Raw genomic sequence first — 24159 nt, forward strand, 5'->3', positions numbered from 1 at the left:
GGTACGGATGGCACGTCCGAGAGACGGGGCAATAGCAGCAGGCGCGACCTTGCAGCACTGTGTGATGAGCGCATGATAGTAGACAAGCTTGTGCTCAGCGCTAGGCAGCTTGAAAAGTTGCGAGAAGATGGCATCGATGATCATATCTTCTGACTTGTACTGGATCTTGTCGCCGACCAGCTCACGGAACTTGTCGAAAGGTGAACCGCGCTTAGCGAAGATGTCGACGGACCAGTAGCAATCAACATCGACAAGGAACTTGGCCACCATTTCACGGTTGAAGTCGAGCTGGTTGATGGTGTCGACAATGGCATCCCGGACAAGGGATGAAGCAATGTCAGTGGTCTTGGGGACGGTGTCAACTTCCTGATCAGCAAACAGGGAGAAGTACGCCTCCGGGAAGACTGGTCGTGGGCCAGGGTTGACTGGTGACGGGATGGTGAAAGTCGGGAAGGCGTGAGTCTGAGGAGCCGTGGGCAGGGCGTCTTCTTCCTTGGCATCCGCCCTACGCAAAGCCTCGAGGTCGATGCGTGGAAGGCATCTCAGCTCGAATCCAGACTCGGCTTCAGCTGACAACTGTGCTTGAAGAAGGCCAATGACGCTGTGGTGGTCTACCGGCTTTGACTCGAAATCGCCGACGTAAGAGTGGATAAGGCTTTCGATCGGAACCGCATTGCTTGCCACGATACCGGTGTTCTTCAGTAGTTGTTGCGCTTGTTCGTGGAAACGCTCTCCGCCAGCGACGATGGCGTAGGGAATGGTAAGTAGGATGATCTTGACGAGTTCGATACCGACAACCTAGATTTGTTAGTAAATTTTCCCAATCATTGCAAGGAGATCTTACATCGTTCTCGTTGGCACTCTGGAGGTCAACGACTGTGTCAAAGAGCTGTCCAAGGAAAGTGAAGACGCCATCATCCTCGTAGAGCGACTGCAGGCACGCGAAGAACCTCAGAAGCAACTTGAACTCTTTCCACTCGCCCGCATTCAGCGCCTCCTGTGCCCGGTCTCCGACGCGCTTCATGGCCTCGATGGTGATTTGTGGCTTGACATCGTTGGCGTAGTAGGCGACGGCTGCGACGAACGGGATCTTGAAGGGCTGCTCGATGATCCTAAGTCCGTTAGTGAAATGACAAATGATGGAGAATTGACTATACTTACAGCTGTACCAAGACATCGAAGAAGTCGGATCGGAGACGCTCATCGTCAAAGTGCTCTCCAAAGTATTTTGCGATCTCGATAGCCTCGTCCTGTGGGAGCTTGGTGGAGCTGGCAATGTTCAAAAGCAGTCGGCGCAGCTTGGGGAACGGCGGCTCTTCGTATCGGCGACGTGGGCCTCCATCATCGTTACGGCGGCGCTGGGGTCCGCGACGGTCATCACCGCGGTAATGGTTATCGTCATCTGCGCGACGCTGTTAGTACAGTGGAAATGCTAGATGCACAAGCCTGTCCATGGGGTAGGGAGGATATTCTCGGCCTCGATCTGATGCCCATCACAGCCACCGAATCAAAGAAGCTATCCAGCCCACCCATGCAGCTTGCGCAATCGGTTGTAATAGGACATGTGCAGACTCACCATCACGGCGGCGCTTGTTGTTTCCTCGATAGTTTCCACGATCGCGCCTGTCATCACGTCGGTCCTCGCGCCTATCATCGCGCTCTTCTCTGACATCTGCGTCCGCCATGGTTGCGACCAAGACTGCGCGTGCCTTCTCTTCTAACGTCTCCGGAGAATCTTCCCTCAGTTGCGACGGGATTCGCGTATAGTTGGCGCCGAGGTCGTCGTGATCGTAATATACGGGCTGACGCGGGGGGTAGAAGTCGCCGTGTCGATGATTATACACACGGTTGTGGAATGGGGCGGTTCGGGTGCGATGTTGGCGGATGGTTCGCGATAGTGAATCGTCGAGTTGGCGCGGAAGTCGCACTGGAGCTTGCGCATCGAAAGGGTTAGCGGCATTTGCTCCCGTTCCAGGCGTATCTTGGCGCTCGGTCCATGCACTCTCGACGTCAACGTCCATTGCCGAATCATTGAACGATGAATTGTCCCGAACAAGATGTTGCTGGGCTTCCTCATCGGTCAACTTGAGCAGGGCCATGCGATCTGGTGACATGAATGTGGAGTCCATGTCCAAGTTGTTCATCTGTTGATTTTACCGTGAAGTTGTTAACTGTTGGTTTGCAACTGACTAACTTTTTGATTGTGACTAGGTTATGGTGAGGGAACAGATGCACAAGACAAGATGAAGGCTCTTTATGCAGCAGGATCACGCATGCTGAAGCTAGCAAGGTGAGGCTGTCAGTAAAGGTAGACCATGAATACTTGATTACCCCTATGCTTATCTCCCGGTAAAGGTAAAAGGTAACATGTATGGATCCAGACCACTATCACGACATCTCAGACGAATCCCCTAAAACATGGATGAAAGACTGGGTATTGCTCTGCTTGCAAAAATGTACCATCCCACAGAATATATCACAACAATTCACAACAATTCGGAAAGGTAGATGTGAAAGGAATCTCCGTTATAGAAAGTATGCTGAGAGGTGGGCGAATAGCAGGATAGTCATTGTCCATTGGACATTCGTTCCGCTGCAAATGCGCAGTGCCTCGCTCTAGTACTTGTCCGAAGCTAGCCATCCATTGACCAGCCCGTATGATCCCATCCTAGGGATAGCATTCCCAAGTTCATAAAAGCCTCATCGCCCGATGCGCAGCCCGCCGAACTCATCTTAACAGAAAGAAAACTCCCGCATGCAACCCAGGTGACGCATAGTAACCATTGTTGAAGCATCGGAAATCGGATGAGCGAGACCCTTCCTTCGTATCCCATACTCAATACATCCCGAATTTTGCCCGTTCCTTATTTCCTTCATAGTTGCAACCTGCTGCACCCATTCGTCATCTCAAAGGGGATCGAAGGAACATCATTTGCCGTGCCGGTCCATTGATCATTTCGCGTAAACGGGGATGCCAACAGTCCCCAAAGAAAAGCAAGCCAGGTCATTCTTTGTAAAGGTGAATGTCGGTATCATTTCAGACGCGCTCATATAAAGCAGGAAAGGGTGTGCTCCTCGTAGTATACACCTGATAAAACCGACGCCCAATTGAGACTCCATTTTGCATCTCTCCGGACGGAAAAGCTTTGTGCTCCGGTCCAGAGAGGATCAGAAGCCGCCGCATGAATGAATGGTATCGTGTCGTGTGATAGCAGAGGGCTTAATCCAGCCTGGCTATCATCTGATCCCGCGTTAATGGCTTGAAGTTCGGCGATTCGAAGTCGAGGCCACGGGCGGCTAGTGTCGCGCGGATGTGCTGCGGTACCAGCTGGTTGTTGAGGTGAGGAGCGATGGACAATTCTGGAAACGTTAGACTTTGCATCTCGTAGGACTCGAAACAAACTTACCGTGGTGAGTGAAGTTGTACAGCTCAGGCATATCACGAGTGGCTCCGTTGGGGTGACGCGAGTCTGGGAGACGCGTGCTCGGGTCCCTCAGCTCGTCAAAGAAGGGGTGTACCATGGCATCGATGGCCGAAAGACGCTGAGTTGGCGTGTACTCGAGGAGTTTGGAGATCAAATCGATCGCGTTGGGATCGGCCTTCCGGAACACCTGGTCCATGTAAGTAAAGATCACGCGGCTACCGGAGATGCATCGCTCAACATACCTTACTGAACGGGTGAGGCTTAATCTGGGGGAACTTGTGCTCCATGTAGTTCGGGTTCATGGTGCGGATCTGGTCGCGGGTGGGCGTTCCTAGAACCTTGATAATCTCCACCAGCTGGTCAATACCTGACTCTCCCGGGAACAATGGCTGTCCAAGCATGAGCTCCGCCATGACGCAACCCGTAGACCAGACATCTGTACAATATTAGCACGGGCTCCCGCTCATTACAGCACAACACATACCGATCTTGGTAGTGTAGTTTGTCGCTCCGAAAATCAGCTCAGGCGCACGGTAGTACCTGGAGCAGATGTACGAAACGTTGGGCTCGTTCTCGACCAAGATCTTGGCGCTTCCGAAATCGCACAGCTTCAGGACACCGGTTGAGGGGTCTAGCAGGAGGTTCTGGGGCTTGATGTCCCTGTGACAGATACCCTGCGAGTGAATGTAGGCGAGCGAGCGGAAGAGCTGGTAGATGTACAGCTTGACTTCGAGGATGGGCATAACCGACTTCATCTTGTTGAAGTAGCGCGAAGCACGGTACACGGTCTCGGGAACGAACTCAAGCACGAGATTCAGGTACACCTCGTCTTTCTGTGGCTGAAACGGTTAGCTACACGAAATGCACGCACGCGCTTGCTTGCAGACACGTACCCGCTCGCCGTTGTTGTAGAAGAAGGCCTTGAGCTCGACAATGTTGGGATGTCGGACAATGCGCATAATCTGGAGTTCGCGGTTCTGCGGGGGTCAGCTGGGGCGGCATGTCATGATGGCGCGCAGACGCACCTTGAAGCGCTTGTCTTGCAGGACACGCTTGATGGCCGCATCTTCACCACTAGGCGAAAGCTTGGTCTGGAAGACGACGCCGAAAGAGCCGTTGCCGACAATCTTGCACTGCGTGTATGCGAGGTCCTTGTAGTCGCCGGTCAGGCCGTCCTGGACCTTTTCGCGGATAACTTCTGCGGGAGGGTGAGCATGAGGCCAATTACGCGGCGGGTTGACGGGGGGCACTTACCACCCATTCTTAGCGATGAGAAGGCCGATGGCCGGTTCTGGCTCATTGTTTGGTGTTATGCGTGTGGGAGGGGGTCCGGCAGCGCTGCGCGGATTGCTGGGGAACTGGAGGGCGGGCGGCAGGGGAGTTGAGTGTGGGCGAGGAGTGGTGTCGGGCGGGCTGAGGCGGAGCAGATAGGGTTGTAGGCGCGAGGTCGAGTGTCAAGAGGGCGTGGTCCCGCGTGCCGTCTGTGCAGTACCAGGTGACGCTTGTTGTGGCTGACGGAGCTAAGGAACAAGGAAGGCGCAGGTCGACCCCTCAGCAACGATGCTCGGGCGGCAGTCACAGCAGGTGGTGGGAAGGGGGTGAAGGAGAATTGAAGGCGGAGATGGAGAGCTTGTGAAGGTGCGAGGAAAGGCGACGATGGGGTTGAGTGACGGCAGTGCTGGGGATTAAGGGCGGGGCACTGCTAGTGCGAAATTGGGTGCCAACGTGATCAGAAGGCCTGCAATTCACCTACTTGTCAGCGCAGACCAGCCCAGCGGCGTCTAAGCTGCTCGAGGGAGCAGCGTACAGTAATCGCCCGGTGCAGGAATCACGGACCTGCAGGAAACGGGGGGATGGGATAGGATGCAGATGATAGCTTCTCGTGGAGCCTTATAGTAATACACATACACAGGGCTGCTCTGCGGCGGCAGGAGCATGCGACCGCGCCTGCTTGAAACAGACGTCAGCACACGACAGTGAGTGTGCTCTGCCAGCCGTCGCCAGCGGCCTCACATACGACATCGCCAACATTCAACATGACCATTGCGTCTGCAGCTGCGGACGCCGGCCTGCACGTGAGGCATCAGATTTCTTCCCAGCACGCCGTCATGCCGCCTGAAATGAGCTGCACCCACTTGCTCGCTGGCGCGTGGCTGAGACGCACTCCAATCATGGCCGGGCCTTGCTGTGCTTATACTAACCTGGCCGTACGAGCTGTGAATACCTGCCCGGCGATAGGCTGCGCGGCTCTAGCAGGCAGTGAGTAGCTGCTATGCTGCGTTTGACATGCGACGACCGTTCCCATTGAGACGTTACCAGGCCATCGCCGCCGTTACCATGGCCTGAGCAAGACCCTCATTCCGCTCCAGGGCCCACGACGCCTCTGCCTTTAGCGAGCGTCCCTCAACACTGTGCGAATGCTCGACTCCGTCAGCCAATTCCATGCTGCGGACGCCTGAGCGCCCGCGGCAGCAATTTCATGCACCGCGCTGTTCGAGCAACCACAACCTTGTCTTTGTTTGCACCACAGCCCGTCAATCAAAGCCGCCGCCGCCGCACTTTCGTGTCGACGACGTACCAGGACACTCGCGAGAGTACAGGGGTCGGTAGCCGCAGAAAAGTCTTCCGACTGGCGTTGAAGAAGCTGATATCCGACTCAACAATATGGCTTTTTCCAAACTTTGACCGCACCCTTGCGGCCTGCTGCAAAACCAAATCCCCCTGCACGCCGCCCTGTCGCCTCGTCCTGCTGCATCGTCATTCTGCTCGAGGCCCCGGCCACGCCCTCGTGGCCTGCAGCTCCACTTGGAGGGCAGCTGATGTTCTCTCGCGCCCTGGTCCTGGCGCCCCCCTCTTCGTCTACAGCCGAATGCCCGGGCGACCCAGAGGCGTGGCGTGTTATTGTGGTGCATATCCTTTCACAGCCGCCCAGCCCAGCGACTCACTATTCCCTTCTGGTCTCGTGAAATGCCACTCCACCGTTTGTGCACGCTTCCATCTTGACCGGCAGCCAGCTGCACCAAGCGGATGCGGATCAAGTCAACGACACCGCTGCTCTCGGATGTCCAGGGCCCACTGGCCGGTGTGAACCACTGCTCGGTGCGGGTTACACACGCGCACCTTTAAACCCGAATCGGCCGCACTTGCAGCAACCGACATCGTTGCAAACTATTCATGACGCTTGTGTTCCCCTCTTCGCCTTTCCCGCACTTGGTGCTGCAAGGCACGTGCAAATCGCGCGCGCAACATGTTCCAGGCGCCGCCAACAGCCATGCCTCGAACGACAATGGACATCACGTACAAGTCCATCTGCAGGCTACTGAGATAGATCGGGCTGAAACAATTCCTACAGATTTTGCATTTGGCGCTTGCTGTGTGGGTAGGCTAGTCGAGCTACACTATCGATGCCCGACTGCCGCTCATACGTCAACATGCAGTGAGCATGCCGTTCGGAAATCCGACCCACCCTATTGGCTTTAGTCATGTGACTTAAGGGCTCTTGACGGCGGTATTCCCAGCCGCTGCAGACGACCGCTCGACCTTGAGAATAGCCAAAACCAGTGTTATGAGCCCCACTATTGCCGTCATTACTACCCATCCTCTCCCGTTCTATTCACCAGCAGTCCAAGGTTCCTTCCAGCCCGAGCTGGGCGCGAGCACGCTCTCTTTGAATCCGTCACTTGACGTTTGCTCAAGCTCACTACGGCCCGAACCACTCCTAACATGAAAATAGATTACAGGCCCCGAGGCGTCGTAGATCAAGCCATGAAGCACCACATCGGTCCACAGCGACACTGTGTGACGAAGCCTCCCGCTCTGTCTCAGATCTGGTGGCGGGAGTCTATATGTAAAGCGACGAACAAGAATACGCAGACCTAGACATCTGGACTTTATCAGCCTGTCGAACTCAGATACGAGTCGATCTGCGCGACCACGATGTGTACCCCCAATACACTTCAGGTGAAGCACGCATATGGACTTCAGCCTTACGGAGTACCCGGCCGACTTGTCATACCCGACGATCGGACTATGCCGGTCCACCTATATGGTTGAATACTCGGAGATTTTCATCGCTGATAGCGCGCAACCATGCGGTACAGGATGAGCGTCTATTTTAAATGAAGACAATAGAGTATGCACGATGGTTGTACCACGAGCTGTATTCGGCTACCGACATCGGCCGGAGACCTCGCCACGCTCGTCTGCAGCTGTCATGTCGGATCCGTAACAGCTCACTCAACATCTTGGTTACATCGTCACGGTTGAGCGCACACATCTCATGCATTCATCCGGTTCTGCACCAGAATAGCGACACGCAGCTGCCCGGGCGGATGATACCATTCTGTCAGTCAACTTGTACGTCCAAGACTATTATTGGCTCTATCTGGTGTCTGTGTACGCCACAAGCAGGCGGGACGACCTTCTCAGATGCCCTTTGGTCGTTGTAGGAAGCATGCCGTGGGTACACATCCGCGCTCACGAGCAGGACTGTAACCCTCACGTTCCCAATTTTGACATTATGTTACCAGGCTACTAGCACTGCTATTAGATTTTTCGACTTACAGTCCGGTGTCTTGGCACTAAGAGCAGTTACACAAGATTTTCTTACTCGTTTCCTACAACATACCCGTTTGATCCGGTCTGCGACAAGCAACCCTTCCGGAACTGGAGCCCAGCAATGAGGATCGAGCAACGTTATAGCCTTGCGATTCATGTCACTGTTACAGGTCTATCCTCATCACAAGCTGTACGATGTAGCACCCTTCACATTTTGCTACGACGTTGCTATGAGATCTATACAACGTATACCCGACTTCACGTACGTCTCAAAACTGCGATGTAGAATCAGAACAGAGTCGCTCACGTATCTCTCCGACCCAACGACTAGTCACTGCTGACTATCAAAATTCTTTGGGTCAGGTTACACTTCAAGTCGTGATCTTCTAAGAATTTTCGATGGAATGTCAGCATTCACTCAAGTGATATGGATAAGACAGCGTGAGAAAAACTGCAAAGAACTCTCGGAACCCCTTCACTAATGGTATGGAAACCATTCATTGTCTGCTTCCGAAAGCCTGAACGTCACTGGATCCAGTTTCTCGGCTCTCAAACGCCCTTCGAGAACGTCATCACTGGCCGTCCTTCTTCCCTCCATGTCCTACAATAGGCCCTTGTACTGAAACTGCCAATAGTCCTCCAACTTACCATCAGGGTATCCAAACCACATATCCGTCAACAGCCGTTCCTCAATCATCTCTTCATAAACACGCGTGCGTCCTATATCCCCTACGTCAGACGCCTCCCAACCAGGGACTTGAAACAACATGCTTTTGTCGTCCTCGAGGATATGGAACTCGTCGTAAAGAGCCAAACCAAGTTTCTCACTGCCTTGATGAATGAACTGTGAGAAGTCAAAGGGGCGTTTGGAAGAATACGCTTCGTAGCAACGACCCTCAATATGTTCGCGATAACGACCTCGACAGTATCCTTCATCCACAAGAGAGGATATTTATACTTCCGATAAGCCGCCAAAACAGCCCTCCGCTGCCAGTGAAAGTGTTTACGCAAGTAATGGTATATAGCTGCTTTCTCCACTCTTACTGGGTCGTAGGAATGGAGGGAGATGAGGGTGGTGATGATTTGATCGATGAGTCCGCGGGGGAGAACTGGCTGCGATGTCATTGCTGGTAATTACGGGTTGGAGATGTGGCTGTTGGGCGGATTATGTCTAGATGTTCGACTGGTAGGCTTGTGCCTGCCGAAGCACGATGAGTCACTTAGTCAATGCATACTCGTGTTATGATCATGGAGTCAAGAGATTCTCTAACTAGATTCAATGGATTCTCTAGCAACCATTGGATGAGTGATGGCCCGTATAAATTCCAACAACCACGTTGGCGATTCCATAGCCTCTTGCGGACGTTGGACTGTGCGCCACGCGTAACGGTGGCGTCGCGTCCATTGCAGCTATCGCCAACTACAACCGCAGCGTCCACAACGACATGACTATCATCAATGCCTCGGCCAACGATACCCTTCTCTAAGATACGTTTGCCATCGGACACCTTGGCATCACGTCTGCGTGGTGTGAGACAGCCAAGTTACGAGGTCCAAAGCGGAGGTGGTGCATGCCGTACCTCGGCAACTCTTAGCTCCCAACATCAATGACCGAAGCAGTAGCCACGGACGAGTCGTCTCTCCGCATCTTTTGTTAAACTACCCCGGATTTCCTCCCTGGACAGTCCTTCCTAACTCATCCTCTCTCCACAGTACGCAATCATGTCTGTACCGTACGACCGCGCCTACGATCTGCTTAGCAACAGCAAGGATGGCCATATCTCCGCCTCTCAGCGCATTCCCGTCATCGCGCGGCCTTTTGTCAGCGAGAGAGCGGCGAAGACACTTGACCTTGTAGGTGACTTGGCAAGCTCTGAACAAGTACATGCTAACATATTCATAGGTAGAGAAGTTCGTCGAAGAAGAGTGCATCCCCGCCGACGCCGTATACGTTCGCCAGATTGGCCAGACTGTCCAAGAGCGCTTCTCGTCACATCCATCCATTATCGAGGACCTGAAGAAGAGGGCACAAGAGCTTGGACTATGGAACATGTTCCTGCCCAAGGCACACTTCAAGGAGGGTGCTGGCTTCAGCAACCTGGAGTACGGCCTCATGGCTGAGTACCTGGGCAAGAGCCGGACAGCTTCCGAGGCTGTCAACTGCGCTGCTCCCGATACTGGCAACATGGAGGTCATTGCCAAGTACGGTACAGAGGCACAGAAGAGGCAGTGGCTGGATCCCCTGCTGAAGGGCGAGATTCGCTCTGCGTTCTTGATGACGGAGCCTCAGGTTGCGTCGAGTGATGCTACCAACATTGAGATGACTATCAAGAAGGATGGTGACCACTACGTTCTGAACGGCCAGGTTAGTTCATCTTCGTCCCTCCCTCACCCACCACGTTACTAACAACCCTCAGAAATGGTGGTCATCCGGCATTGGCGACCCTCGCTGCAAGATCTTCATCGTCCTCGGAAAGACCGACCCCAACAACTCCGACAAGTACAAGCAACAATCCGTCATCCTTGTCCCCAACACCACACCCGGTGTAACCGTCCACCGCATGCTGTCAGTCATGGGTTTCGACGACGCACCCCACGGCCACGGCCACGTGACCTTCGAGAACGTCCGCGTCCCCGCCAGCAACATGGTGCTCGGCGAAGGCCGCGGATTCGAAATCATCCAAGGCCGTCTCGGACCTGGACGCATTCACCACGCCATGCGCAGCATCGGCTCCGCCGAGAAAGCACTAGAATGGTTCCTCGCCCGCATCAACGACGAGCGCAAGAAGCCGTTCGGCGAGCTCCTCAACAAACACGGCATCATGCTTGAGCGCGTCGCACGCTCCCGTATCGAAATCGACGCCGCCCGCCTCTCCGTCCTCAACGCCGCCATCAAGATCGACGAAACAAACGCCAAGGGCGCGCTCAAGGAAATCGCCGAAGTCAAGGTGCTCGTCCCCGAGGTCAACCTCAAGGTCATCGACTGGGCTATGCAGGCCTATGGCGGTGCGGGTGTGAGTCAAGATACGCCGCTTGCGCAGATGTGGTCGAGTGGCCGTACGATGAGGATTGTAGATGGACCGGACGAGGTGCATCTGTTGCAGTTGGGTAAGAATGAGAATAAGAGGGGTCTTGCGCATAAGGCTAGGATTGAGGCGCAACAGAAGAAGGGTGAGGAGCTGTGTAGGCAGTATGGGATTGAGCCGAGGGATCCTTTGTACCTTAACAGGACGAGTGGGGAGGCTAGTAAGCTGTAGATTGCTGTCTTGGTATTTAGGCAGTGCTGCAATGATGATGAACTTGCATTCAATCTGCTGGATGTCGTAAAGGTCTCGTGTGATGTGTTTATTGGGTGCTGGGTGTTCAGTACACTTTACGTCGTGCGCATTCGAGCTCTGCATTGAGAAGCCTCCGCATGTTGATCGAATCAGAGCTATGTCGTTGCCGAATTGACAGCAATGAAATCGCGGACACAGGTGATGTGTATAGCTATGGCTGGATCATCACGACCCCAGATGTTGGCATAGGGGAGTACATGAAGCCATTGCCAAACATTGCACCTTTAACTATAAACCCGCGGTTCTTCTGGGGAGATGCAGGCGTCCGCTGTCTGTCTTTGGTTATATGAGAAGGCGCAATAGGCCTCTTGTCCTGGCTCGGGTTTATTATGGTCTGTGAGACTGTTGCTCGGATTATCAATGAGGGTTGTGTGTGTGCGACCTTTACGTTGATTGGTTTTCGGTGAGGGCTGTTGCCAGATGGTCTTTGGGAGTGTTACAGACGGTGTCTAGGGATGATTGATATCGTTCCTAGAGTTGTCTCGGTATGACTCTTGGAATCTGGTGCCACAAGGATACGTGCACAACGAAGAGACTCAATAGTGGGTATATGTCACGATTACTACTCAGTGCAAGGAAACACACTTGGAAATAGTGTCAGAAGGACTGAAGAAAGTGCTCCAAACGCCAGCGCGACGAAAGTGTCCACGTTCGACCAGATTGTCTACCCTTACACCACCCATAATGAAAGCCGTATGTAATAAGAAAGAAGAGCAGCCCAATGCGACGGTTTGAACTCATGGGAAAAAGGCCCCAAAATCCGGCATCTCAGATCCAGCCCATGGCTCACTCATGCCGATGAATCCCGCTTGTTGGCTCACCAGGACCTTTGCATACAGGTCATCTGCGAGAGCTTTCGCAGCGTATTGCAGGTTTTCTTCTGCAAATGCGATAGCGCGTCGATATTGTTCGTTGTTGTTGGCAAGTAGATCGGCGCCTTCGCCAACGAGAAAGATCATCATCTCGATACGACCGTGTTCTGTGGCGCCTTCAAATGCTGTTCTGCCATTGAAAAAGGCTGGTGGGGCGTTGATGTCGGCTCCTGCCTTTAACAACATAGTTGCGATGTTGACGTTTCCTGTGATCGCCGCTAACTGGAGGGCTGTCGCCCCTGCCTGTTTTGAGGGAGGCTCGTTTGCACTGACTCCTTGATTTAGGAGGTATTCAACGATGTCTGTGCTCCCCGACTCCGCTGCTGCCTGGAGTTGCGTTCGGGTTATATTCCTTTGAGCTGGGGGGAACATACTCGCGCCCTTTTGATGGAGCTTCTGAACTGTCTTCAAAGAATTGAGAAAGATGGCGTAGAGTACACAGGTCATGTTACCGCGACGTAAGTCTCGGAATACAACAGCATTGTGGTGCTGGGCTTGAGACAAGAAGAAGTCAAGCGCTTCGTCAACGCCGTTGCTTTCAGCATAGAGACGCACCGCTTCACCAAGGGGAGTGGTGAACATAGTGTTAGGTCGAGGTCGCTGATCGGGGTAAGTCAATGGCCCGCGGTCTTCTTGGACAGGCCCAATGATGTTGTAGTCGTTTGCGAGGAGCTTGAGCATCCGCATGTTGTTACGACGTATGATCTGGTAGAGGGCGTCATAGCCAAAAGATCTTTGGTCGTCAGGGTATCGACTCTTGATGGCGAAAAGCAGCAGGGCAGCGACGTCTGGTATGTCGAGCACGGCGCACACGAATAGAGCACCGTTGTCGAAGGGATCTGCACCTAGACGCAACAACGCTTTAACCAAAGGGATATCGTTTCTTATTACGCCAGCAGCAAGAGGGGTCAGTGTTATCATGTTCCTGTCGTTCTCAGTCAAAAACAGAGTTCGGTAAGATGTAAGCTGGCAGTTGAAGTGCACAGCTTGTACACCATGAGCCATCAAAGCGTCCATTGCTGTTCTGTTGCCTTTCAGAATTGCGGCGCTAAGAGGTGTCAAATACCAAGTCCAATTATCTCCGGGCGGGTACAACTTCGGTGCCAAATCCCACTCAGAGAACCGATGGTGATCCAATCGAAATAAAACATCGACAGGGTACTCCATGGAGAGCACTTGTTGAATGACTGTGCTATCACCCCATTGTATGGCTCCAAACATGATAGCGTTGTGATAGAGAATGCCCATATCGTTGTGTGTAGGGGCCCTGCCGTAAGGGAGTCTCATCTGTGGCGGAGCAAATGAGCCCGTACAATCGGCCAGGACATTGACGGCTGCCAGCTGCTTGTTCTGAATTGCTAATTCAAAACATGGCATCGTCGGCGTAATTCCAGCCTTGATCAACTTCTCCACGACGGGATATTGATTACTTTCTAGAGCAGCCTCCAGGGACCGTGCTATCCCGGGTAAATTCCATGGGAAGGTCTGTAGTGATAGAAGATGGTCTATAAGAGCAATATCACCAATCTGACACGCTGCTGTAAAGGCTGATACAAAGGCGGACGGTTGACAAGCCAGCTTAGAAATATACCCCCGCACTTGGAGCATCTGTATGGGTCCCCTGGACTGACTTTTGATCGCCTCGCTCAACGCAGTGCGACTGTGAATCATGATGTTTGGGTCTATACCCCGATCCAAACAATCTTCGAGGATTTTCAGATTGTTACTCTGAACAGCGCTGATCATGCATGTGGAATTCAGGGTTGCCCCCGTTCCAAGTAAGATATCGACTGCGAACGCATAATTGCGTGATATCGCACACGACAGTGCGTCCGACAATACTGAGTCCCAGGATTTTCGATGATGGGTACCAGTAACCGACGCTTGTTTCAGGATGACTCTCAATGTCTCGGAGAGTGAGTCATCCCAGCCGGCGCGATCCAGGACTAACGGTAAGCCATCCCCACCAAAGAAGACTTCGAAGCTATCATCCAGGAAGCAGGTAATTAGTATCTGCAATTCATCCATGGTGCAACTCCTCATGAGATGTCTAGCTGCCTTAAACTCGATTTTGAGACCGCGATTTACCAATAGCCGCATGATTTGGGGTCTTGTTTCCGCACTCGGCTTCTGAAAGAACGGCATCGACCCGATATTAGCAAGATCATAATGATCCTGTAATAGTTCAAGATTTGCGCCATGATCGAGCAGAGCTTGTGTTGCTAGGACATGCCCAAAGTAACTCGTGTACAGTACTGGATAGTAATGGGAGCCTTGAAGCAAGACCAGCCGATTCACCAGATCTTCTTGGCTAAGGTCTATAATAAGGCTCAATATCGGTCCATCCCCCAGGAACAATGCTGTACGAAACATGTTCTGTATTAGGGCCACATTCCAGGGTGGTGGAGTAGATTCGATGATACTGCTGAGAAACTTCGGTCCAAGAGAAAAGCAGTAAGTCACGCCCCTCTTCAAGAAGTGCTCGAGCTTGGTTGTCGGCTTACGAAGCGTGAGAGCAATATCTTCGTGGTTGACAAGATGATGTAAGATGATGTAGATGATCTGGTGATCAATGCTTTGTTCACGAACGAGTCGCAGTGTGTTTGGATGAGAGATGTTCCTGACTGCAGCATCGACTACAGTGCTAGCTCCGAGCAAGACCACATGAGCGGTTGATGTAGCTCTTGGGAATATGGCCGAGATTATAGGCATTATCGAAGTCGCGAAATCTGGTACAGAAAGGACGTTCAAAACGGCCGTCGTACGTGCCAGAAAATTGTCCCGAAAGCTCCGTGCTGAGTTGAACAGGTCATTTGCATCCAGAGGTACATTTGATGGCCATTCGGGGTCTCGGTGGAGCAAAGATTCAATCTCGTGACGAAACATAGATGATGGGACCGAGATACTAGCCAAAGAGGTTGATGACATGTCGCACCAACCCCTGGCCAAAAACGATGACGAGATTCCAGCTGACTGGAAATTGAGTGGAGCGGACTCTAGAACAGAGCGATGTGGAGAAGGTATCCTTATCGTAAGGTTGCGGGATTCATCGTCCGGCCGTGGACCACACACTCTTCGGCTGTTAAGCAATGATTGTTGGGTGCGTCGATTTTGTACGGGGGTGTATTTACAGCAGTTCCATCTCTTCAGTGTTGTCTCGTATTGTGATTTGCTATCGGGACGTCAGCATAACCTGCATCCACTTGCATTGTGACTAGTGGTATATCATTGACTTACCTTGCCAAGAAATTATGCTCAGTGCGCATTATGTCCCGGACTCCACCAGGAGCTGTTAAAGGCCTGTTTTCCGAAAGATACAGGCGCAAAATGTTGGGTTTGTGCATCTCCCATATGCGTTCTGGGATTCGTGGTGATTTTCTTTTCCCCGACATCGTTTCGTTCGGTGAAGTTAACTGTTATCCAACATGGGTGGACGGCGCGCGCAGAGGTATCGAAATGAGGGTGAATTTGGGTGTGCGAAGAAGAAGAATGTTTGAACACCAGGCTGATAGCGGGGCACTTGTCGGATACGTGAGGGACTGCATCACGTGAATGGCGCCTGCCAGCCCTGGGTCCTGTAGGCAAAATCCGATTTCAGCCACATCGTGCATGCATGCCTAACCAATGGTATCTGCAGTACTTACCGATATATGCAATGTATATAACAGAATCTGGTTTGAAGCTCACACCGGTGGTTGATTCGTCGAAACTGCAACGACTGCGCCTGCTCAAATGAGATTTCGGCACATGCAGCCTGTTCAAAATCAAATTCCGACATGCTGAGCCTCGTCGATTCGAGATTCTAACGTGTGTAGCCTCGTACATTCAGGATCTCGGCACGCTCAGCCTCTGCCAAATGGGATTGCTCCACACCTAGCCTGATCTGTATCGCGATGCGAAGCTGAAATCCTAAACACCGGCTGCTTTCGCCAAATCTGAACATGAGGACTATGGCAGGAATCTGCTTTCCCAGCATATATGATAGACCGGCGAAGACGTCGATGCACTCACCAACGCGCACATCTAATGATGACCTGGTCGAAAGATAACACCATCTCTGTTCTCGCTCTTCTTGCAACATGCATACCAATGTTCGTCCTGATGGCTACATGTCTGTTGCGTCAGAGAAGACGTCGCGCTCGTGAGCGATGTGAGTGACTGGGCGAGGAAGCCGCGATAGCAGCGATGCTGACAAAGACAGCCCGAACAGACATTGAAGCGCCATCGGTATTGCCTCGCTTGAAGTCTCTCCATTATGGGCCGATTCGCAGGGAGTCTGCGCTCATGGCATTGATTGTCGTCCAGACGGAGGTGCAGGTTGCGGATCGTGGGTCTTATCAGTCGACCGGAGTATGTTGACAGAAGCAAGTGTCGCATCTCCTTAGTTTCATTAGCTGCAGAGTGCTTGGGGAAGCCGTTGTTGGGACTTTTGGAGCCATCTGTGTAGTTGATGTTGGGCTGAAGATGAGATGGTTTTGTTACACGGGGCAGATAGCTGGCAACCTAGGCAGGTGCGGAACACATCCGCTAGCGCGAACGCGTAATTGAGAGGCTCAAGCACGCGATCAATGCATGAGGTTCACATCGCGCCAAACCACGTCAACGACATGCCACCCCACAGTAGAGGGGAGTCCCTTCCTTCAGGGTTCTACTCGAAATCCACCCCTAACTTGCCTACTTTGGGGTCGTTCGATGGTCAGAGTCGCGAGGACAGTACCATAGCATCTCCTCCACGCTCGGCGACTCGTCCAGGAGCAACTCCTCTATCGCCAATATCGAATAGCGCTCTCTCCGAGGCGGCGTCTGTAGAGGACAATCAAGATGAAGACGAGGATCCGTTCATGGTGGAGGACGTAATCAGCGAAGATGAAGAGGACGAAGATGAGCCAGCGCCTACATCTCGACCACTACAGACTTCCAAATCGTATAGTCATCTCCCGCGACATACTGCGACTGCGCTATTCCCACCCTTCTACAACAGACCCCCGACTCCGCTACCGCCATCTCCATCACTTACCTCGCTACTTCGCCCCGCGTTCAGCCGTCCAACCTCGAGGCCTACAACACCAGACTCGTCCGATGTAGAAGGATATACGAGAGCGGGCTCGCATACCACAGGCACAAGCACACCCACGAACCTCGCAAGCTCGGCACGGCATGCGCCGACGGTACCCCGGGCCTCGCCGAAAGTGCCTACATACGAATACTATGGCTTTGCTCTGTACCTGGGGAGCTCCGCCGCATTCCTGATGTACATCCTATGGGCCTATGTACCAGCTCCGATGCTGCATCAGATGGGCATCCACTACTACCCGAACCGGTGGTGGGCGCTTGCGGTGCCATGCTGGCTGGTGGTGCTAGTCATCTACATCTACGTTGCCCTTGCAAGCTACAACACGCGCTATCTCACACTACCGCTGAGCAGCTGCGAGAACCTCGTCGATGAATGCGCACAGATAGCCGTTGTCGATCGCATGACTGGGCAGATAGTACGCGACCCGGTGCTAGTCACAGACAAGCTACACGACAAGGACAAGGAAAAAGGCACTAGAGCCAGTGCACCTCCCAGCCGACGAAGCTCTTTCTCGGCATATCAATTTAGCGCACAAGATGAAGTGGACTGGAAAGGCTTCTGGAGCACGGGAACAGATGCCGTGATGGATGTGCCAATTGGCGGCGTCTGCGAGATACTCTACGGTTGCGACAGATGATTGATATCGTCATTCTGACTACTACTTATTCAGCGCGACTGTCATTCTCGGCCAAAGATACCTTTTGCGCGGAAAAAGCTTGTCGCGGGCAGTGGGTCGCTCTAACCCCCACTTACACCTGCCCCTCCCGAACTGCGAGATTCGGAAAGAACCATGCTTGTCAGGCAAGCGCCCCGCTACACCATGAGCTGTTTACTCGTCGGATTGGGCGGATGGCTCCTGCTATCTAGCTGCTGTAGCTTAATCCCGAGCTTGGTTTACTTACTCAGCGGGGCATGCAGCGAGATAGCTGGTATAAGTCCTTCCTGACGTCCGCTTCTACTCTTTCCCCATCCCACCTCTGCTCGTGAGATTCGCCGCGTTGACCTGGGTTCAATTGCTTCACTCGCTTTCGTGAACAGCTTCCTTCGTTGACAAGCGTTCAATTGCCCACCATGAAGTCTGTTGTCGCGCTTTCCGCTCTCTCTATGCTCGCTGGTGCCGAGGCAGCTGAGACCGTTCTTGGAGCTTACATCTTCCACCGCCATGGCGACCGTACGCCAAAGGCTCTTGCTCCCACCAACCTGACTGCTCTTGGTTACGAACAGGTCTACACATCCGGCCAGTACTACCGCTCACGCTACCTGTCCGGCGAGTCCAAGATCTATGGCATCAATGAGGATGAAGTCAAGCTGTCTCAGCTTCAGGTTCAAGCACCGGTCGACAATGTCCTTCAGAACTCAGCCATGGGATTCCTCCAGGGACTTTATCCCCCTGTCCAGAGTGTTCAGACTCTTGCCAATGGCCAAAGCGTACAAGCGCCAATGGATGGCTATCAGCTCATCCCAGTCAACACCATCGAGACCGGCTCCGGCTCTGAGGACAATGGCTGGCTGCAGGATGCGTCGAGCTGCCAGAACGCAAAGACCAGCTCAAACTCTTACTTTGACAGCGAGGCGTACAAGAACCTGGCGTCCAGCTCCAAGGACTTCTACTCCTCTATCGTTCCTTCGATGAACGGCGTGGTCAGCGATGAGCAGGTGTCCTTCAAGAACGCCTACGTCGGTACGTACACCCTGATCCACCTCTCATGTTCACAACTAACGCATGCAAATAGTCTACGACACCATTCACGTAGCCGAGATCCACAACTCCAGCATCCCCAACTCCGACGCCCTGACCAACACCACCCTTACCCAACTCCGCACTCTCGCCGACGCCCACGAGTGGGGTCTCGCCTACAACGCCAGCGACAACATGCGCGCAGTCGCCGGCATGCAACTCGCAGGAGAAATCCTGGAATACATGAACAACATCATCAGCACCTCTGGCTCCAAGAAATTCGGCATTCAATTCGGCGCCTACGCCACGTTCATGTCCTTCTTCGGTCTCGCCGACCTGCAAAAGGTCAGCGACGACTTCACCGGTGTAGTCGACTACGCTAGCTCCATGGTCTTCGAGCTCTTCACCAACGCGAATGTCGACTCTGGTTTTCCCAACGGAGATGATCTGCAAGTTCGTTTCCTGTTCCACAACGGCACGGCGAGCAACACCAGTGAACCGACTGTCTTCCCTCTCTTCGGCGGTAGCGAGAACGCTGTCTCGTGGACTACTTTCCAGGACAAGCTGAATGAGTTTGCTATTACGACTACGGAGCAGTGGTGCACTAAGTGCGGTAACACTGCTGGATCTTGCGCTGCGTTTGTCAAGGACAACGGCGCTACTACTGCGCAGCAGAGTGGAAATGGCAGCAGCGATATCTCGCCTGCGGTTGGTGGTGTTATTGGTGCTTTTGTTACGCTGGCTGTTGTTCTGGGCTCGCTCGCGGTGCTTATGCTGGTCGGTGGATTCAGGCTTGTTAGCAAGAAGGCGCTGCAGAGGGGTGTTGCGCAGAGCAGTGTTGAGCCTAAGGCTTAGGGTCCGCTTGGGTGAGACGACGTGTTGTATGGTAGTGAAGCGAAGGATGGAGAATTTCACATCAGTATCTGGACGTGGTATGGTATGAAAAAGGAACGTACAAGAGGTGTCACGATGTATATGAGATCAACGAATGAATGAGAACGCTGAAGGGTATATTGTCAAAGTCTTAGTCTAGGTCCTTCAAGAGATAGATGGTCGGCATTCACTGTCTGTCTACATCTTGAAGAACCTAGGCTAAGACTTTGGCAATGTATTCTCCGTTCATCTCTTCATTCCACTGTATACTTGCAATACGGGTATAACATGTCCCAGCCTATGACCCAGATCCCTTTTACCCACCATCCCAAACGCCAGCAAATGCATGAAGTCATCTATATCATAACGCGAAATGAGAAGAAAGCTGCTCCTCCCTAGACCTTCAACACACTAAACCTATCCTGCGGCTTAACCTTCGGCGCACCCAATCCCTTCCTAACCTCATCCAACTGCTCCATGCCACTCTGCTGCTTCCCCTTCTTAACCCTCCTTCCACTCTTTCCGGCAGTATGATGGCTCCCCAGGAAATCATCCATGATACTATCGAAATCGCCCCGTAGCGGCGGCGCCTCACTACTCGACCACCCACTCATACCACTCATTTTGCTCATGCCGCTCATCTTGGACATACCGCTAACCATGGAAGCAGAGTCGTCGTAGCCGAAGTCATCTTCGGGGAAACCATCGTCGTCAGCGTATTCTTCTTCGATCTTGTCGAAGCGCTGGTCGAGCAGTGTGAGACCTTCTGTGCGGTGGAGGGCGGAGGAGGACATGGAGTATCCTGATGTGGATGTTTTGGCGCCTTTGCGCTTCTTGTGGCGGCCGCCGGCTGTTAGGGCTGAGGCGCCTGTTATGAAAGATTGGTTGTCTGTTGCGGCAGCGGCGCCGTTTCGGGGGTTACCGGGAGTGGGCTTGGCGGCTTTGACGTCTTGTTTGAACTTTTTGAATTCATCGAGGTACGCCATGTCTGCTGCGTCGGCGGGGGCAGGCGCTTCGTCTGGAGCGGGGAGCGAGGATGGGTCTGTAGGGTCGGCTGAAGATTTCTGAGCGCGCAGCTTGGGGGAGGAGGCTTTGATTGTGTCGTCGGTTTCCCAACCTGGGTCTTCTTCTGCGAGGAAGCGGTCCATGGGGTCTCTGTCGTCGGTCTCGTCGTCGAAGAGGTCGGCGCTGTCCCATTCTCGTTGGTCGACTTCGAAGCCGTCTTGGGCGAGTTCGTTGAAAATGTCCTCGTCGTCCTCGACGTAGGCTTCGTCTTCGAGCGCCTCGAGCACTTCGCGGAGGCGCGGGTCCATGTCTGGTTGGAACCCCTTGAGGGCATCGGGGATGTTCTGCTGGTCTTGGTAGGTTGTCTTGCGCACGAACTCTGATGGTGCCATGTCTTCTCCGAATAGTTCGCTCGCGCTGCTGATGTTGCTGCTCACGCTGAGATCGGCCTGGCTTCTGCTGTCGTTCAGCGATGCATCGCGCAGCATATCCGCCAAGTCCATCTTTTGCTTTCCCTTCTTCTCCGCCTTGGGCTCGATGAAGTATGAGTCGCCGCTGCCAGAGCCCAGGTCGCGCATGTGCTGCATGTAGTCGTACTCGGTGTCGTCGTAGTAGATGCCGTAGTTGGCGGCTTCACCCTCGTTCTTCCGTACTTGGGCGCCATATTCGCTTTCTAGTTCGCGTCTCGACTTGATCTTGCTGCGTCCCGTCGCTGCTGAGTATTGCGACGCACGTGAACTTCCTGCGGGCTCGTCGGTTTCGCGTTGATTGGGTGCGGCCCTCTCGGCGAAGACCATCTGCGGGGCATCTTCGTCGTGGATTCGGGGGTCATTTTGGGCGCGGTGGACGAGGCGGAAGTTGGTCGCGTTCTTCTTATCGCTGTCGCGGGGTTAGCGGGGTACTCCAAACGCGCCTTCACAATTCTCGACTCACATGAACTTTCGGCGAGGCATCTTGGCGGCTTATGTGAGAGTTGAGGACAAGTCGTATGGAAGTGGCGAGTGTGCTGTCGTGGAAGTCTGGGGAAGGCGCGCTTACAAAAGGGTCTTCTCAGAAAAAGAATTTAGCGAGGCACTCGGTGAATGACGTGGTGGGGCAACTTCCGTCGCAACTTTCTCTTTCCACTCACCCCTCTATTTGGGCCAAAAACACCACAAACCACGCGATACACCACTTCCAACCGCAAACATGGTGCTCGCGAAATCCAAAAAGAGCGTCGGGCTGGGTAACAGCCTGATGAACGACAGGTTCAGCAAGGGAAAGGGCGACAACCTGCGCAAGGGCAACTTCAACGCCGGTATCGAGCGAACCGGTCAGAATGGCGAGAAGGTGTGTTAAATCCACGATGATTATGCTTGGGATATTGCGCATGCGTAGGAACAGTGCGCAATGTTCTGGGTGGCACCCAGTAGAGCACGCGACTCATACTAACATCCTCAAGTACATCACCAACGAGAAGAAAGAGGCGTCGTACATGAAGATGCGCTCCGTCACCGAACAAGGCGCCCTCGACGACTTCCTCTCCACTGCAGAATTGGCCGGAACCGACTTCACCGCCGAGAAGATGAACAACGTCAAGATTATCCACAAGGACCAGAAGAACCCATACCTCCTCTCGCCGCTTGAGGAGCGCAACGTCACCAAGAAGCACAAGGAAAACAGGAACCGACTGACTGTACCGAGGCGACCCCACTGGGACAAGGACACTACACCACAAGAGTTGGACGAGAAAGAGAGGGCATCGTTGTTACAGTGGCGAAGAGGCTTGGCGGAGCTGCAGGAGAACAACGATCTTCTCCTCACACCGTTCGAGCGCAATCTCGAAGTCTGGAGGCAGTTGTGGCGTGTCATTGAACGGTCGGATCTGGTCGTGCAGATTGTGGACGCCCGTAACCCGCTCATGTTCCGGTCAGAGGATTTGGAGGACTACGTCAAGGAGGTGGACCCGAAGAAGAACAATCTGTTGCTGGTCAACAAGGCGGATATGATGACGCTGGAGCAACGGAAAGCTTGGGCCGACTACTTCACCGAAGCTGGCATCAACTACAAGTTCTTCTCGGCTGAACTCGCCAAAGAGATGAACGAGGCTCGTGCTGAGTTGGAGGCAAGCGACGACGAATCGGACGATGCCGGCGACTCTGATGAGCTTGTGACTGATGAAGGCGAAGACTTCGAGGAAGAAGACGACAAGCTCGCAAAAGAAGCCAAGAAGATTGACCTGCAAGACAAGCAGGAAGAGAAGGAAAAATGGGTGGACGAAGAGACAGTCGACGTACCGGGCGCGAGTCAAGCAGAGGCGGACGGCGACGAGCGCACGCGGATACTGACAACAGAGGACCTTGAAGCCCTGTTCCTCCAACATGCGCCTGATGTTGATACCGGACCAAACGGCGAGCCGCGAAAGACGTCTATTGGTCTTGTCGGTTACCCCAACGTCGGAAAGTCGTCCACGATCAACGCATTGATTGGCGCAAAGAAGGTGTCAGTTTCTGCAACACCCGGAAAGACCAAGCACTTCCAGACTATCCATCTCAGCGACAAGGTCATGCTCTGCGATTGTCCTGGTCTAGTGTTCCCCAACTTCGCCACAACCAAGGCCGAGCTCGTGTGTGCTGGTGTACTGCCGATCGACCAACTTCGCGAGTACACTGGTCCTGCGGGTCTTGTCGCACGCCGCATCCCACAACCCTTCCTTGAGGCGCTCTATGGAATGAAGATCCACCCCCGACCTATGGAGGAAGGCGGAACTGGTATTCTGACATCCGAAGAAATTCTACGTGCCTACGCCATCGCCAGAGGCTTCTCCACCCAAGGTCTTGGTCAGCCAGACGAGTCTCGAGCGGCGCGATACATCCTCAAAGATTACGTCAAGGGCAAGATTCTCTTCTGCCACCCTCCACCCACCGACCCACCGCTAGACCCCAAGCACTTCAACCGCGAACTCTACGACGTCGACCATCTTCCCGCTAAGCGCCGACATCACCCTCTCGCCTCTCTCCCTGGCAACACATCCCTCGCGGGTGCACTAGACGATGACATGTCGCTGATGGACGACGAGCTCGACGCCGGCGTACCCGTCCAGGGAGAGAAGACACAACGCATGGACAAGCGTTTCTTCGGCCCTGGACAAGGTATGGGCAGGGTAAACCAGCCTTTCCACTACAAGTACAGTGAGCAGGGCAAGGAGTTGAGCGGAAGGAAAGCTAAGATGGTCGCTGCGCTTGAGGCAGATGTCGACCCCACTGAGATGAAGATGAACAGCAAGAAGCACTTCAAGGCTAACAAGAGGAGAGCGAAGAAGGTGCGATCTGAGTATGTGGATTAGACATATCGATGA

The 24159-nt window shown here is 53.4% G+C and overlaps 7 protein-coding genes across 7 annotated transcripts; 3 read left to right on the forward strand and 4 right to left on the reverse strand.

Moving 5' to 3' along the window:
* Positions 1 to 3220: 3220 nt before the first annotated feature.
* On the reverse strand, positions 3221 to 4725 carry GSK1 (Glycogen synthase kinase 1; the record flags this gene model as incomplete). The annotated part of the gene is made up of 7 exons (XM_049357613.1): positions 3221 to 3360; positions 3408 to 3612; positions 3668 to 3861; positions 3910 to 4264; positions 4319 to 4402; positions 4451 to 4623; positions 4680 to 4725. 7 exons carry the CDS (start codon positions 4723 to 4725, stop codon positions 3221 to 3223), a joined length of 1197 nt encoding a protein of 398 aa, XP_049208084.1.
* A 4979-nt stretch (positions 4726 to 9704) lies between these two features.
* J4E79_008760 (uncharacterized protein) lies at positions 9705 to 11239 on the forward strand (the record flags this gene model as incomplete). The annotated part of the gene is made up of 3 exons (XM_049357614.1): positions 9705 to 9836; positions 9886 to 10347; positions 10400 to 11239. 3 exons carry the CDS (start codon positions 9705 to 9707, stop codon positions 11237 to 11239), a joined length of 1434 nt encoding a protein of 477 aa, XP_049208085.1.
* An 818-nt stretch (positions 11240 to 12057) lies between these two features.
* On the reverse strand, positions 12058 to 13440 carry J4E79_008761 (uncharacterized protein; the record flags this gene model as incomplete). Its single annotated transcript, XM_049357615.1, has 1 exon — positions 12058 to 13440. The coding sequence occupies one exon, from the start codon at positions 13438 to 13440 to the stop codon at positions 12058 to 12060; it is 1383 nt and encodes a 460-aa protein (XP_049208086.1).
* A 3724-nt stretch (positions 13441 to 17164) lies between these two features.
* Positions 17165 to 17535, reverse strand: J4E79_008762 (uncharacterized protein; the record flags this gene model as incomplete). The annotated part of the gene is made up of 2 exons (XM_049357616.1): positions 17165 to 17385; positions 17502 to 17535. The coding sequence occupies 2 exons, from the start codon at positions 17533 to 17535 to the stop codon at positions 17165 to 17167; spliced, it is 255 nt and encodes an 84-aa protein (XP_049208087.1).
* An 802-nt stretch (positions 17536 to 18337) lies between these two features.
* J4E79_008763 (uncharacterized protein) lies at positions 18338 to 19799 on the forward strand (the record flags this gene model as incomplete). Its single annotated transcript, XM_049357617.1, has 2 exons — positions 18338 to 18947; positions 19000 to 19799. 2 exons carry the CDS (start codon positions 18338 to 18340, stop codon positions 19797 to 19799), a joined length of 1410 nt encoding a protein of 469 aa, XP_049208088.1.
* A 413-nt stretch (positions 19800 to 20212) lies between these two features.
* Positions 20213 to 21775, reverse strand: J4E79_008764 (uncharacterized protein; the record flags this gene model as incomplete). Its single annotated transcript, XM_049357618.1, has 2 exons — positions 20213 to 21701; positions 21756 to 21775. 2 exons carry the CDS (start codon positions 21773 to 21775, stop codon positions 20213 to 20215), a joined length of 1509 nt encoding a protein of 502 aa, XP_049208089.1.
* Positions 21776 to 22010: 235 nt separating this feature from the next.
* J4E79_008765 (uncharacterized protein) lies at positions 22011 to 24147 on the forward strand (the record flags this gene model as incomplete). The annotated part of the gene is made up of 2 exons (XM_049357619.1): positions 22011 to 22151; positions 22264 to 24147. The coding sequence occupies 2 exons, from the start codon at positions 22011 to 22013 to the stop codon at positions 24145 to 24147; spliced, it is 2025 nt and encodes a 674-aa protein (XP_049208090.1).
* Positions 24148 to 24159: the final 12 nt, after the last annotated feature.

Source organism: Alternaria viburni (genome assembly GCF_023758015.1).
Source record: "Alternaria viburni strain BMP 2772 chromosome Unknown scaffold_21, whole genome shotgun sequence".
In the NCBI taxonomy this organism is placed as follows: domain Eukaryota; kingdom Fungi; phylum Ascomycota; class Dothideomycetes; order Pleosporales; family Pleosporaceae; genus Alternaria; species Alternaria viburni.